The sequence below is a fragment of the Lepus europaeus genome, chromosome 6 (assembly GCF_033115175.1).
Source record: "Lepus europaeus isolate LE1 chromosome 6, mLepTim1.pri, whole genome shotgun sequence".
NCBI lineage: Eukaryota > Metazoa > Chordata > Mammalia > Lagomorpha > Leporidae > Lepus > Lepus europaeus.
Window position 1 is genome coordinate 68,510,925 of NC_084832.1, and position 17,168 is coordinate 68,528,092.

At 39.3% G+C, this 17,168-nt stretch overlaps 1 protein-coding gene across 1 annotated transcript in view; it reads right to left on the minus strand.

Annotated features, from left to right (window-relative positions):
- The window catches only part of FREM2 (FRAS1 related extracellular matrix 2), a 210,132-nt gene that overhangs the window by 33,633 nt on the left and 159,331 nt on the right, over positions 1-17,168 (minus strand). Inside the window, exons 9-15 of the mRNA XM_062195175.1 lie at positions 12,196-12,405; positions 9,749-9,946; positions 8,571-8,735; positions 7,810-7,992; positions 5,543-5,673; positions 2,978-3,136; positions 234-537 (exon numbers count right to left, since the gene is read on the minus strand). Coding sequence (XP_062051159.1) covers positions 234-537; positions 2,978-3,136; positions 5,543-5,673; positions 7,810-7,992; positions 8,571-8,735; positions 9,749-9,946; positions 12,196-12,405 — 1,350 coding nt within the window. The remainder of the gene's footprint in view (positions 1-233; positions 538-2,977; positions 3,137-5,542; positions 5,674-7,809; positions 7,993-8,570; positions 8,736-9,748; positions 9,947-12,195; positions 12,406-17,168) is intronic.

Here is a 17,168-nt window from a genome sequence, read left to right on the forward strand (position 1 = left end):
TCTTATTTTTCTTATTTTTCCAATTTCTTTAGCATATCATAGTTGCTTAAAAATGTGGAATGAATAAATATGTTTTCCAGTGAATAATTTCATAAAAATAGATTTTCATTTTTAAATACAGACAGAATATTATGAAACACATGGCATATGGAAACATTAATAGCCTAAAATCAGACATTTGCAATATTCCACGGGATTCCAGTGATCATTTTTGGAAAATGTCCAGGTCTTACCTTCTTCCCTGCCAATGGTTACAATAGGGCTCATCAGTTCCAGGCCTTCATTCCCGTCAGTGTTCACGGCACGAGCTGCACACTGCACTCGGGAGCCAGGCTGAAAGTATATGGAGTCTAATGTGATCATCTTTGATGATGTAAAAAAGGTGTCAAAGTCCACTTCCCTCATGGGGCTGGTGACACCATCAGGGCTAGCAGGAGCGCTAATCAGCCATCGGTACCGCGTCAAAGTGTCATTGATGTTCTCACTTGCACAAATAGAGCCTGTTTTGTCGTAGTCTGAATATTTGGGGTTGCAAGCCTATGGAAAAGAAACAACTATGTTAGAACCACAGTGTAGCACAATATGGAATTTACTCCTCTCAAGTTCTATCATAGTGATGTACGTGTGGAGATTGCCAGCCCCTCCTTGCAACCATCTCTGTGCCACAGCCCTCTCCTGCATTGCCCAACACCCCTCTGACCCTTCTACCCATACAAAATCCCTACGGGTTCCATGATTCCAGTGCTTAGAACTGGCAACAGCTGAAAACAATCAACATGGCCACCAGTTGTGTCCCTGTGATGATCTTTAGCTCATTATAATGTCATTACAATAAAATTGCCATGGCTGGCACTCCCATTTCCATCATGCACCTGATGTCGTGACACTTCTGAGATTTCCATAAAAGAGCAAACTCTACCACTTGTGAATATTCAATTCAATCCCACCCTAGACACTATCCTCTATGCCTCCAGATTACTGAGTGCAGCTCTCTCTCGAGTATGCTCACAGTCAAGGAGAGTGTACATTTGCTTTGCATGAAAATACCTTGAACTTTTTTTTTTTTTAAAAGATTTATTTTATTTATTTGAAAGAGTTACAGAGAGAGGCAGAGACAGAGAGAGGTCTTCCATCCGCTGATTCACTCCCCAGATGGCTGCAATGGCTAAAGCTGCGCCAATCCGAAGGCAGGAGCCAGGAGCTTCTGGGTCTCCCACGTGGGTGCAGGGGCCCATCTTCTACTGCTTTCCCAAGCCATAGCAGAGAGCTGGATCTGAAGAGGAGCAGCCAAGACTAGAACTGGCGCCCATATTGGATGCTGGCGCTTCAGGCCAGGGCTTTAAGCCGCTCCACCACACACCAGCCCCAACTTTGACCTTTCATTCTCAAATTCTTTCTTGCATTGGAGACAAGAACCTGGATTCAGCCACCCCACAAAAATAGTGTTTTTACTACAGGTCTTTTTTCTCCCAATTTGTACATGCTGTTCACACAGTTTCCAAATTTCTGCTTTCATGAATGAACTCCAAGCTTGAATTCAGTTTATATATTTTTACTTCTAATATGAATAAAATTGTTAATCAGATAATTATCTCTTGGTTACTCAGATTTGCCAGTTATCCTGTTCTTTCTCTTTTCCTTGTCTCTCTCCTTCCCTCTTCCCCTTTCCTCCTCCCTTCCATATCCAGTGGGTTAATGAATTTGGTTACTATATTACAATGTTTCCTATTCTGGTCCCTCTCACCACCATCTGCCTGCTTAATTCCAGGCCTTTTCTCCCTAGCCAACTGACACATACTGCCCTGTTATTAGCACTCCTGCCCTGTAAACACTGCAACATAAACCTTTTGATTGTGCCATATTTCTGTGCGAACTCTGCTGCCCAAAAAATGAAGAACAAACTCCTTAATATAGCACTTAGATTCCTGTAATCCAGCACCAAAATATTGCTACTGCCTTGTTAATCCAATAAATGTTAATTTAGCATATAGGTAGGTCATTGCACTAGTGTTATTATGGTTAAAAACAAGTAAATAATAGATTTTCTCAAAAGAAGCTTAAAATTTGGAGTCAAGAGAAGGAGAGCCAGCAAAGTAGGATAATGAGCTGTTTCTTCTGCTATTCCTTTAGCTGTTGCAATTACTTCCTTCTGGAACTATCTTCCCTTATCTGACTCTTTTTACTAAAGACTTATCTAGTTTGTTATTTGAAAGGAAGAACTACAGAGAGGCAGAGATGAGAGAGAGAGAGAGAGAGAGAGAGAGAGATCTTCCATCTATTAATTCATTCCCCAAATGCTGCAGCAGCTGGAGCGGGGCCGATCCGAAGCCAGGATCCAGGAGCTTCTTTCAGGTCTCCCATGTGGGTGCAGAGGCCCAAGCACTTAGGCCATCTTCCACTGCTTTCCCAGGCTATAGCAGAGAGCTGGATTGGAAGTGGAACATCCAGTACTTGAACTGGTGCCCATATGGGATGCTGGCACCACTGCAGGCAGCGGCTTTACACACTATGCCACCGCAACAGCCACCCCCTGCCTTGTCTGATTCTTAAACTATTCAAAGCCACCTGACCATCACAAGTCTTCCCACACACATTGAGCAGCAGCTCTGGCTTCCAATTTTTATCATTTGTATAGTGACCACATCATGCCCTATTCTACAGTTACTGATTCCTGTATATTTTCCTCTTCCTGAAGTTTAAATTCCTGTGTGCAGAAGTCCTATCTTGTTTATTTTAATCACTGACAGTCTCTGCGATAACACACTACATAACATCAATTAATCATTGTTGGATAGGATAAAGAGAAAACTGGGAGTTTATTTAATTAATGTTGTGTCTTCCTTTTCAAAACCAAATCTTAAACCTTTCAGTATTTCCCACACTTTGTGATAAGAACAGTACCATGTTGATTAAGGTTTATAATTATTTACAATAGTTATCTCACAATTTCCTTCAGCATTGGTAATTTGCTACTCACTGTGATGCAGATGACAGGATAGCCAGACACAGGACCAGTTCCTTCCTTAGCTCTGGAAGTGTCATCATACATCAGCAAGGACATAACTTGGGGGACTGAGGGAAAAGTGACATCTGCCATGCTGTTCATTTCTTCTATATACACAATGGCTTTGGTCATCTGGAAAGGAAAGATGATTAGCAATAATGAGTGAAAGAATAGACTTTTACTGCTTCCATTGTGTAGGATCACACTCATGATGCCTGGAAAGTCTATGGTCTTCCTTTGATGAGTTTTGTTAATGCCCAGAGCCCAACAGAGTGACTGGCCCTATGTGGTTTGTTGCTTGTGACCCTGGCCCCTTGTTGATATGGCCCCAGGAGAGGGTACACAACCTAATCCAAAGGTTGGCTAGTGGCCCACAAGGTATTTGGGCTCTAATGTTATTTTCCAATTGTGACAGTCATTGCTAAATCTGTCTTGCAATTGTGATGTGGAAATTTTATGAAAAAGTTAGTGAGTTGGAATTGGGAGGAAGCTGAAAGACACATTGAGAGAAGTAAGAACATAGAGGTCATGGGATGGTGTGGGCCATGATAAAATGCATGCTAGAGATGAAACTTTAAAGAACAGAGGGCAGAAGGCACCAGTTAAAGCATAGGTAAAGGGGGAAGTATAGCTCCAGACAGAAGAGGAATCTGTGAACGTCTGCTGCTGGGTAGGCAGCTGGAATACCTGCTGTCAATTATCCCTAGTTTCTGAATAATCTTCCAGTACTTGACTACATATTACTGTTTCCAACTTATATTAACATGTACATATATGACTTGACTTAAAATGGAGTTATATTCTGATAAACCATTATAAATTGAAAATATCATACGTTAAAAATGCATTAAATAAACCTAACTTATAGAACATCACAGCTTGGCAGCACAACACAACGTAGTGTTGGTTGTGTCCTCTTGTGACCATGGTGGTAGCTTTGAGCTGAAACAAGTGCTTTTGCTCAGAATGAAGAGAGAGGTTCAGATCTTGTAACACTCGCCTGGGAATGGTCCAAATTCAAAATTTGAGGTATGCTTTCAAAATTTGAGGTATGACTATTGTTTTTGCACCACATAAAGTTGGAATATCATTAAGTAGAACCACAGTAAGTCAGGGATCAATGCATATTTTAAAAGAAGTTTTTTTTTTCCCCTGGAAGTGATTGAAGTGAATCTCTGTTCCTTTCACCCAAGAGTTTCATATATTACTCCATAAAAATCAAAATAGATTCATCTTTATGTGATCAAGACCTAAAAATAGATTTGGTAAAGATTCTGCTCATATTTCTTAAATTATAAATTTTACCCAGAAAACACCATCAAATAGAAATACTATCAAGTTATAAAGATTATAAAACAATAAAAAGACTTAAGGAAAAGATTTCCCTAATTTTATCTCATAATGATGAAACAAATAAAAGCAATATGATAAAATTTTGCATAGTTATTATAGAAATTGATCTGTTCCTAAAATGACATGCACTTGAGTTTAATAAATTATCTTCAGTGTAAAGGTCAAAAGTCTATGGATATTCTGTTTATCTTGAGGAAAATCTTATTTATTAAATGATATTAATAAATAAACAGAAAACATGTTTCAGGACTGTTATATTTCGGTCATTAAGACTTAAGACTTTGGACATCAAATTCTGATAAAGCTAGGAGGAACAGGTGGGGCTTTAAAATATTTTTGTTTATTTATTTGGAAGGTAGAGTGACATAGAAAGAGGGAGAGACAGAGAAGAAAGAGAGATTTTATTCACTGGTTCATTCCACAAATGCCTGCAACAGCCAGAGTTGGGCCAGGCTGATGCATAGAGCCTGTAACTTCATCCAGTTCTTCCACATTGGTGGCAGGACATAAGCCAACATCTGCTATCAATATGGAATGCGGGAGCCCCAAACAGTGTCTTAACCAACTGTGCTACAATGCCTGCCCCTATGTGGGCATTTTGAAGGTTAGCAAACTGTTTTGTAGGTTAAAATGTGTAAGGATACATACAAAATTTGGTGAAAAATATAACTAAAGGATATATTTATTCAGGTGCAAAATTACTTGGAATCTGGTTTTAAAAGAGGTCCTCAAAAATATTCACAGAAAATGTGTATTATGAAAAACTATGCATGGATCTCAAAACATTTTTATAACAAATGAAATTAATTTTTATTTCCATTTTTCCACTGATGTTTTGAACTGTCCTATGTTGTAATGAGATACAGTGCTGAATTAATTGTCTCATTTTTGTGCTTTCTTTGGAGAATCCAATCCTTACTGACTGACATGGGATAATGTGGGGCTGGGGGACTCCAAGCCTTGAGTTTCTTACATGCGGTTTTTCAAAAAAGTGATAGGAGTTTCTTGATTTTACTATAAATGGAATAAAACATATTTGGGCAATGAAGAGGGATCGTGTATTCCTTTCATGTATGTAAGTCTTACACAAAACCTCATTACGTTCTTTCATGTGATAGGATTTCTATATGCATTTTCTATGATACAGCATGCATCATGAATTTATATACACACTGTACCACTTACCTGTGTCTCTGCTATCATATTTTCATCAGGCTTCAGATGGACAGTGAAGGCCTCTCTCATCTCTCTTACTCCATCGAAGATAACTTCAATTTCAACAATGTGTTGGGTTTCTCCTTCCTTGAACTCAATTTCTACAAAAGCAACATCACAGAATTAAATCTGTGCATGTAAATGTGAGTAGCATTTGTCAAGCTTTTGGGAGTGTTGCCTACGATGAGAAACACATTTCATATTTGTATGTGTGTGTGTGTATATGTACATTTTTGTGTGTACAAATCAAAGGGACTCAAGAGTTTAACAAATATAACTTATTCTTACTATATATATTTGGAATCTAATATTTTCTATTCAATTCTATCTTATTCAAAAACATTCTAATCATAAGCAGCTATTTATGATTTGTTGAGTCACAATTTGAAAATATGTTGAGTTGTGGAACAGTCAAAATTCTAAAACCGAGAATCAGATAAACTCTCCTGTCATTCCCCAGAATTTATAACCAACAGGACCTGCCAATTGAATGGGATCACAGTTATAATTGAGTGTGAATGGTGTTTACATTATGTGTATATGTAGAAAAGCTGGATATAAAATTATTGGTTTTCAGGTGAAATTAATAATTTGGAATTTTAGTTCCCAAAGACTTCTTTTTTTAAAGCTTTTATTTAATGAATCCATTTTTCATAGGTACAACTTTAGGAATATAGTGGTTCTTTTCCCCAAACCCACCATCCCACCCTGACTCCTGAACCACCTCTTACTCCCTCTCCCATCCCCTTCTTCATTATGGTTCACTTTTACTTTGATTTTATATACAGAGGACCAAATTTATGTTAAGTATAGATTTCACATACACACACACACACAACATATAGAGTACAGTTTGAGAACAAGTTTTGCAAATTTTAATTTTCATAGTACAACTCATTAAGGATGGAGGTTCTACATGGGGAATAAGTGCACAGTGACTTCTTTTGTTCCTTTACCAATTATTTATGACATCAGTGATCACCCAAGGCTCTTGCCATGGGCTGCCAAGGCTATGGAAGCCTTTTGTGACCACAGACTCCATGAGTATTTGGACATGGCCATAAGCAAAGTGGAAGTTCTCTTCTCCCTTCAGAGAAAAGTACATCCTTCCTAAAGACTTCTTTTTGTTGTTGTTCTTGGAAATAGAATTATTTAGATAAATGTTAACTAGTTTTCCCCTCACTCTGTCACTTTTCAGTTAAAAAATTGCTTCATTGTTGTGAAAATTAAATCCAATTATCAAAATATTTTTCTTAAATATCATCCCCAAATTGCCAAAATGTTCAAAATTATTGGATTTTATTAAACTCATGATTAAGCATGACTGTGCTGCTAAGCTTGGACAAATTATTTTGGTGGTTTTACTATAGCTTTCTAGAAACAAGTTCAGAGGAGAAAATATAAAAAGTATAAAGCATAATTATTTCAATTGGAGGAGATGGCAGATGTTAATTTCTGTTATAATTGCAGATAAGTCATTCTAATTCTAAATTCTAAATCCTGGAATTTGGTAGAATAAAATGCACCTTCAAGTGTGTCTATTTTTCTACTTCAATGCTTTTATTATAGATTACAAAGAGGGATTTTTTTTCTTTAAAATGGTGTTAGTAAACCACACTTTATAATTAGTTCTGTTTCTGGATATAATAGTCATTTTAGACTTGGCATATGTTTTGAGTTCATTAGATACTTTTCATACTCAAAAAGAACTTATAGTTCTTATTCCAGAGGATGAAAATAACTGATCATTTCTGGGCTACTAACTTCTAAACTTTAAATAAAAATAAATTTGTGTTTAATTTATAAATATAATTTCATCACTTTTTGTGTCCTGTGGTCATGCATAACATTCTAGCTTTAATTTTAGATTGTTAATTTTAGATTATCTCAACTAAAATTGATAATCACTCTGGCAATTATGTACATTTTTCAATGTAAAAGAAAATTATAGGAAAATTATCATCTAATATCTGATTACCAAAGGTAAAATCAGTAGAAATTAAAGTAGACTCAAAAATAAAAGGTCCCTAACTCCTGACACATGTACTCTAGGAGTCAAAAAAGAAAATGCCAGAAATAAATTCTACTGTATTTGTGTTGCTGAAGGTGATGGATGTAAAAGGTGTTTTTTTTTTGTTTGTTTCAGTTGGATGTTTCTCTTCTCTTTCTCAAGGGCGCACGTACTAATATTCATTGTTGGCACAATCCTCTTGGAGGTGGGCTCTGGGAAACTGTACCTTCCGATACGGGGTGATAATCTTCTCCTGACGTGGCTGAGCCATCCTTGGTGTGGACTCTCACAATGGAAACCTTGGAGGTGTCTCCTTGGCGAATCACTGGAATTTTTATAATCACTGACTCTCCGTGTTCCTTGGGTTCAGTGATGATAAATTTGGTCTCTCCAAATTTAATAATACTCTCTAAAATTGCAGTAAATACAGGCAAATTAAATCGTTAGTAATAGGAATGCATTTTCCCCATTTCTAATGCTTCTTTCCATATGGAAAGAGCTTAATGACTATTACACTTTGTCCTGTCACTCCACGTAAGGTGGTGAATGCCGAAGGAAAAGTTTACATGTGTGGCCCAGCTTCTCCTGGGAATTAACCTGACTCCAAAGAGCATGTGCACCAGGATGATCCTAGGTACACTAAATTATTCAGGAGGAGGATCCTTACAGGGAGAGGGAAAAGAGGAAAACATATCCTAGGACAGCCTGTACCTAAGGGTGTTATGAGGCAATGGGCTAGGAGATGGGGGGCAGGGAGCAGGTCAGGTGTGGATGTTTGGGATTCAGTATTTAGACGAAAGCCATATTCCCCAATATAAATTTGATTAATTTTAAGGGTTTGTTTTGTTCCCCACTTGTCCTAGTTTTTTTTTTCTCAGTTGCTTTAAAATCTCAGTCAGATAGAGGAATTACTTAACCACCTAAAACTGCAACAGGGATGGATTTGAGTTCCAAATTTACAGCAGAGCATAAAAAATGACTTCTTACTATCAGCATCATCTAGGATCCTTATCAGGGTTTCATTTTGTTCGCCAACTGCAGCCCCAAAGGGAGAGCTGCTTTGTGGAGTGCCCAGAACCAAGCGGAGCTCCTCAACCTCCTCATAGAGTGTGTCATCCATCAGCTCCAGAACGCAAGGTTTTTCAGTCTCGCCTGAAACAATAATAACCATGGTGAGTCAACCACATTCCACAGGCCAAGAAGGATACATTGGCAACTAGAATGCAAATACCACAAGGACCAGGATGCTGTTTTTCTTCCTGTTGTTGTCTTGCGAAAAATAGTGTTTGGCATGGAAAAAGCCTGAACAGATATCTGCAAAGTAAGTGAATAACTGTCTGAACACAGATAATGGCAGGCCCCTATTTGTACAGAGAACTTATTTAATATCTCTAAGTTTTGTCATTCACATTGGAAAAGAAGGAAAATACAACAAATGTCAATTTTGTTTGTAAAATTTCTAACCTTAAAATTAGGAAACCAACTTAGTGGTCTTAGACTTTTTGTTCACTGTGGACTTAACAATAGCAGTTTCTAGGGTTACTGACTTTTGATGTATTGAGCCAAAACAATCAGGTCCTAATCTCCAAAGAATGAGACCAATATCATATTCTCAACTTTTCTGTCTCATGAATACTCTTTAAAACATTTTAATGGCAAAAAAACACACCATCAATTGGATGCTCAAATAAATAATTCTCAAATTACTGATTACTCAAGTTATTTTCAATCTTCTATATAAGGAAAACTTTCTGTACATTTATGACTCTTTTTTATTGGAATATATCCTCTAAGTACAATTACTGGTTAAAACTGATTAAATATTTTAAGGAACTGTATACATATTAAAAATCTGAGATCCGTTTCCTTTCCTTTCCCTTCTGTTCACTTAAACATTGTTTAATTCCAGGCATTGTGAAATCTGTTCGATATGCTTCTGTCCAGTGAAACATTTTGAATAAATAATATAGCACAAAATTAAAAAGTTAATACAGAAACCAAGAAGACATAACCTGTTACAGTCTACCTCAGCTTACCGTCATTTATTGTACATAAAACTATGTAATTAGCTAGATGAAATCAAGCCATTCATTTTTCTGATATATATTTCTCAGCAGACACTGAGGTCTCATAAGCTCATATGATGATCTCAAGATCAGACTTACCAGGGAGAAATGTGATGACAGAGATGTCAGTGTTTGGCCGTTCCTCAAAGTCCATCATCACCTGCGCAGACCCCTGCCGCGTGTAGCATCTCACTGAAGATTGGAACTGGATATCTCCACTCCTGTGGATTACTGCAACTATTTGCCCATCATTTTCACTGCCAGTGTACATTCGCTCTTTGAATTGCATCTTAGGCACTGAGAATCCAAATACACACACAGATCAAAGCAAACAGAAATTTCCTTAAGGAAAACTGCATTTTAAAAATGTAGTTTAGTAGAAAGAATTACAGAAAAGAAGTGAGGAAAAATTGAATTCCAGTTTTCTTAATGTCACTTGTCAATATTTTGACCTTGAGAAAATCAAGTTTTGATTTCTTTACCTTTGAAATTTTGTGGAAAAAAAGATATGCTAAAAAATTGATAAAATTAGAGAATTTAAGGTATTTGTATCCATATACGTTGCCTAATCATGAGCTTTTGAAGAACACTGCATGCTGTGTATTAATTATAAAAAGTTGAAACAGGCATGCTGGAAAAGTTGACAACGTGTGTGTGTGTGTGTGTATAATTTTTTAAAATTAATTTATGGGGTCGGTGCTGTGGCACAGTTAGTTAAGGCTCCAGTCTGTAGCTCTAGCATCCCACATGGGTGCCAGTTTAAGTTCTAGCAGCTCCACTTCCAATCCAGCTCCCTGTTAATGTGCCTGAGAAAGCAGTGGAAGATGGCCCAAGTCCTTGGGCTCCTGCACTCACGTAGGGGACCTGGAAGAAGCTCCCAGCTCCTGGTTTTGTATTGGCTCAGTTCTGGCCATTGTGGCCATTTGGGGTCCAAACCCCAGTAGATGGAAGACCTCTCTCTCTCTCTCTCTGTCTCTACCTCTCTCTATAACTCTATCATTCAAATGAGTAAAATAAATCTTAAATTAATTTATGTATTTTATTTATTTGAGAGGCAGAGCAACAGAGGCAGAAAGCATTCATGCTCTGGTTCACTCCCCTAATGCCTATAAAATTCTGAGCTAGACCACACTGAAGTCAAGAGGCTGGGTCTTGATCTAAGTCTCCCATGTAAGCAGCAGGGGTACAACTACATGAGCCATCACCTGCTGCGTCCCGGGGTGCACATTAAGGGGAGGATGGAATCAGGAGCAGAGCTTGGACTCAAACCCAGGCACTCTGAATATGAGTGTCCCAAGTAGTGCCTTAATTAGTAAGCCAAATGCCTATCGCTTTATGTGTGTGGAGATTTTCAGGTGACTCTTGAGCTGGGTCAATTAACTATACATCTCATTGATAACAGTTTAGACTGCACCATCAGAATCCTCGTGGTTGAAGAGTGTTCTGAATACACTTGTGATGGGTATCAGAAAGTCCTGTCCAGCAGAGAGCTGACTCAGAACACTTCTGGCACCTTGTTGGGGAAAGCTGAGGAATATCTGGGTGAATGAAATGACAGAAAGTGTCTTGCATTGAGAAATGAAAAAGAAGTTTTGATACTCAAGGTCTGCACCATATATATCTTTTTAAAATTTGTTTTATTTACTTGAAAGGCAGAGTTACAGAGATAGAGAGAAATATATTTTCAATCTGCTGGTTCACTCCCCAAATGGCTGTAACAGCTGGGGCTGGGACAATCTGAAGTCAGGAGCCAGAAGTTTTATCTGGAGCTTTCGTTTTATCTGGCCTTCTTCCGTTGCTTTCCCATGCACATTTGCAGGGAGCTAGATTGGGAGTGTAGCAGTGGGGACTTGAACTGGTGCCCACATGGGACTCCGGCATTGCACACAGCTTAACCTGTTAAGCCACAATGTTGGCCCCTGAGAACTCAACCTTTTATGGAGAGGGAATCCTTGCGGCACACTCAAGACAGTAATGACAGTATCAGTTTTCCTTTAATATTTATAAAGAAGTTTAAAAATTTTCTTCTGAAACTGTCAAAATGATCAGGATGAAAAAGCAAAATTTAGTCAGTTAAGGTACTGTTATGGTTCAAACTGTGACCATCTGCTCAATCAAATGTTGAATTCCTAACCCCGAGTTCTTGGGAATGTGAGGTAAGGTCTATACAACTCAAATGAGGTCATTAGGATGGGCCCTAATCCAACATGACTGATGTCCTCATAAAAACGGGAGAGTTGGACAAAGAGACTCAAATAGAGGTAAGATGATGTGAAGAGACCTGGGGACAAGATGAGCATCAACAGAGCAAGGAGAGAGGCCTGGAGTATACTTCCTTTACCACCCCCAGGAGGAACCAACTCTGCCAACACCTCGAGTTTGGACTTTTAGCAATAACTATGAGACAGCAAAGTTCTGTTGTTTAATCCCCCCAGTCTTTAGTACTTTATGATGACAGCCCTAAGAAATGAATAGAGTTTTCAACAGTCATTATCATTTCACATATCATTTATATGAGCTATACTGGAAAATTAATAAACACTCACGATCGGAGACAGAGTCATTTATGGACACAGTGGCTTTGCTGGGCTCGCCAAGGGCTGCATTCATGGGCATACGAAGCACCAGTTCAAATTTCTCAATTCCCTCCAGCACTGGTTGTCCCAGGTCATCCAGAATGATAATGCGAACAGTCTGCATGTTGGCTCCAGGGGCAAAATCTAAGTGACGACTGATTCCCACATAGTCTGCTCCAGCTGTATTAGTGACAAAAGGAATATTCAGTTGGGGACCAATTAAATTAAATATAATATGAGAAATAAATGATGTGGATACATTTATAATTATCTTTCAAAAACAGAAACCAGCCTAACAATTCAGAAAAGTACAATTAATGAAACACATAAGATTAGTATCTCTCAGGATTTTTTTAAGATTTATTTATTTATTTGAAAGTCAGAGTTACACAGAAAGACAAGGATAGGCAGAGAGAGAGAGAGAGAGGTCTTCCATCTACTGGTTCACTCCCCAGTTGGCCGTAATGGCGGTAGTTGCACTGATCTGAAGCCAGGAGTCAACAGCTTCTCCCGGGTCTCCCATGTAGGTTCAGGGGCCCAAGGATTCGGGCCATCCTCCACTGCTTTCCCAGACCACAGAAGAGAGCTGGACAAGAAATGGAGCAGCCGGGACATGAACCGGTGCCCTCATGAGATGCCAGCACTGCAGGCGGCGGCTTCACCCACTACACCACAGCACCGGCCCCATATCTCCCAGGATTTTGAGGTGGTAGATCAAAGACTGGGATCTGAACTTTATCCATATCTACTGGTTGGACTTTGGGTTAGCTACTTAACTTTCTGTGTTAAGTTCCTTCTGTTTTTATTTCACAATCTTCTAATAAAAAACAAATCTGAAGAAATCAGCTCAATAGTCACATAAATGATTATTGAAGATTAAATGAGAATATCTCCAAAAAGCTCTTAAAATATATATGTTATGAAAAATTATGAATGATTTGCAAAAAAATTTATAAAAATTAAACTTGCCTTTCAATTCCATTTTCTGCAACCTTTTTAAAGTACCTTGTTCATGAAATATTTACATTTAAAATTTTATTCACATTATTTAAACATCTATAGTTTTTGAAGTAGCTACCATAGTACATTCTATTTAGGTGTCTTGATTAATGCAATACATTTCTTTTTTTAAGATTTATTTTATTTATTTGAAAGATAGAGTTACAGAAAGAAGTAGAGACAGAGAGGTTTTCCATCTGCTGGTTCACTCCCCAGATGGCTGCAACGGCTAGAGATGTGCCAATCTGAAGCCAGGAGCCAGGAGCTTCTTCCTGGTTTCCCATGTAGATGCAGGGGCCTAAGGACTTGGGCCATCTTCTACTGCTATCCCAGGCCATGGCAGAGAGCTGGATTGGAAGAAGAGCAGCTGGGACTAGAAGTGGCGCCCATATGGAATGCTGGCACTTCAGGCCAGGGCTTTAACCTGTTGTACCACAGTGCTGGCCCCTGCAATACATTTCAATAAAGAGCTTCTGTCCCACCTACTCCACCCATAAATGTCTAGGCAATGCAATCAAGCATCTATTCTCAAAGATGTGCTTGATTTTTGATTTAACATTTTTCAATCCAAAGGGTATATAACTAGTGTTGACACCTCCATTTACAGTAGTCCTCCTTTATCCAGGAATATGTTCTAAGACAGATAGTGGATGGATGCTTGAGACTGTGAATCATGGCAAACTCTATATAATATTTTTTCCATACATACATGCCTATTATAAAGTTTATTTTTTAAAATTTATTTGAAAGGCATAGTCACAGAGAGTGAGAGGGAGAGATAGAGAGATCTTTCATTCACTGGTTCACTCCCAAAATGGCCACAATGGCTGGGGCTGGGCCAGCCTGAAGCCAGGAGCTAGGAGCTTCTAGGTTTCCCTAGAAGGGACGCAAGCACTTGGGCCACCTTCCATTGCTTTCCCAGGCAACTTTATCCATATCTACTGGCAGGAGCTGGATCAGGAGTGGAGCATCCAGGAGTTGAACCGACACCCATATGTGATACTGGTGTCTCAGGCAGCTGCTTAACCTGTTACATCAAAACCCTGCCTCCTAAAGTTTAATTTAAAATTAGGGACATTAAGATATTACAATAATAATGACTAATTAGGACAATTGGGGCTGGCGCCGTGGCGCGGTAGGTTAATCCTCTGCCTGCGGCGCCAGCATCCCATGTGGGTGCCGGTTCTAGTCCTGGCTGCCCCTCTTCCAGTCCAGCTCTCTGCTATGGCCTGGGAAAGCAGTAGAAGATGGCCCAAGTCCTTGGGCCCCTGCACCCATGAGGAGAAGCTCCTGGCTCCTGTCTTTGGATCAGCACAGCTTCGGCTGTTGCGGCCATTTGGGGAGTGAACCAACGGAAGGAAGACCTTTCTCTCTCTCCCTTTCACTGTCTGTAACTCTAACTCTCAAATAAATTAAATAAAATCTTAAAAAAAGGACAATTTTACTATAAAAATCTATATAAGTATAGCCTCCTCCCCCTCAAAAAATATTTTATTGTGCTGTGCTAACTCTTGTGGTGATATGAGATGATACATTGCCTATGTGATGAAATGAAGAGAAAAGATGACCTAGGCATTTTGATGTAGTGTTAGGTTACTGAGTAAGAGTTACTTGAACACTGCACTGCAGTGTCATGACAGGCGATCTGATAACTGGGAGAGCTACTCAGTAATTAATGGGCAGGCAGTGTATATAGTGCAGACACTCTGGACAAAGTGATAATTCACGTCCTAAGCAGGAGAGAGCGGGATGGCAGAGGATTTCATCACGTTACCTAGAATGCCATGCAGTTTAAAGCTCATGACTTGCTTAGTTCTTATTTAAAACTTTTAGATTGTGGTTAACTGGAAGTAACTGAGACTGTGAAAAGAGAAATTGCATATGAGGGTGCTACTGTATATCTCTAAGTAGTTAAAATGAAAACTGTCTTTTGATCTTTAGTCATTACAATCATGAAGACTGAAAGTGGGGTGATGAAAGTTCACTATGATTGCTTCTTTCCTTGTTTTCATAACTTTTGCTCTTCTGACTCTAAATTTTGAATCAGTTTTTCTTCTTAATAGGCAACTATGTTTGGGTGTATCTTTTTTTTTTTTTTTTAGATTTATTTATTTACTTGAAAGTCAGAGTTACACAGAGAGAGAGGAGAGGTAGAGGTAGAGGTAGAGGTATAGGTAGAGGTAGAGGTAGAGGTAGAGGTAGAAAGAGAGAGAGAGAGAGAGAGAGAGAGAGAGAAAGGTTTTTTATCCGCTGGTTCACTCCCCAGATGGCCTCAATGGTTGCAGCTGCGCTGATCTGAAGCCAGGAGCCAGGAGCTTCTTCTGGTCTCCCATGTGGGTGCAGGGGCCTAAGGACCTGGGCCATCTTCTACTGCTTTCCTAGGCCATAGCAGAGAGCTGGATAGGAAGTGGAACAATCGGGTCTCAAACCGGTGCCCATATGGGATGCTGGCACTTCAGGCCAGGGCATTTACCCACTGAACCACAGCACTGGCCCCTGAGTGTATCTTCTTAATTCATTTTTAAAAAAAGATTCCTGTATCTCCTTGTGTTTCTTTTTCTAATTTTCCCTCCAATATTTTCCTTTTATTTTCTTTTCCTTCTCAAAATCTCTGATTTGAATTGTTCTTTTAAAAACAACTAATCTGGCTACATAAATGATTACTGGGCATCTACTGCATGCAAAGCTCTGTGTTCGTTCTACTGCATAATAAAAGTTAAGACCCAGGGGCCAGTGCTGTGGCGTAGTAGGCTAAGCTTCCGCTGTGGTGCCAGTATCCCATATGGGTTCTGGTTTTTGTCCTGGCTGCTCCTCTTCTGATCCAGCTCTCTGTTTATGCTTGGGAAAGCAGTGGAAGATGACACAAGTGCTTGGACCCCAACACCCATGTGAGAGACCTGGAAGTAGCTCCTGGCTCCTGGCTTTGGATTGGCCCAGCTCTAGTTACTGTGGCCATCTGGGGAGTGAACCAGCGGGTGGAAGACCTTTCTCTCTGTCTCTCCCTCCCCCCTCTCTGTAACTGTCTTTCAAATAAATAAATAAATAAATAATCTCCTTTTTTAAAAATGTTAACATCTAAGAATCAGTTTTTTTATAAAGATTTTTATTTATTTATTTGACAGGTAGATCTACAGTGTGAGAGAGAGACAGAGAGAAAGGTCTTCCTTCCGTTGGTTCACCCCCAAAATGGCCGCCACAGCTGGAACTACGCCAATCCGAAGCCAGGAGCCAGGAGCTTCTTTCCTTGTCTCCCATGCGGGTGCAGGGCCCAAGCACTTGGGCCATCTTCCACTGCCTTCCTGGGCCACAGCAGAGAGCTGGCCTGGAAGAGGAGCAACCAGGACTAGAACCCGGCGCCCATACGGGATGCAGGCGCCACAGGCAGAGGATTAACCTAGTGCATCACTGCGCTGGCCCCTAAGAATCAGTTATACAATGGTATCACTTCTGTTTGCTTTGTGTGATGTGTGTATAATATGCATGTGTGTATTTATGAAAAATATTGTTGGTAACTTAGGAAAAACAAGGAAAATTTGAATCCTTTCCTTTCCTTCAATTTTATGATCAACTTGTTGGAGATGTAGAGCCTGAAATAAAAGGCAGGGTTGGGCCGGCTAGGAAGGTTTGTATAGCTAATTGAAGCATTTATGAGGATGCTTGGTTAAGATGAAGAGGGAGCCAATCAAAGGTGCTTTTTTGCATGACACTTAACTATCATTAGATTTCTGTGAGGGCAGTCACCGTGATCATTTTCACGCACATTCCCCAATTTTAGATTTGGCAGGAATTGAGAACAAATTCACGCAAACATAGGTGTAAGAATTCAGTCTTCATGTCTTACATTTGCAACACTAGTCTGTGTTTCATGGCCCTTTAAATGTACTTTCCCAGAGTAGTAAATAAAGCCCAGATTTATCGCCATATAGAAATAATTGCAGGAAAAA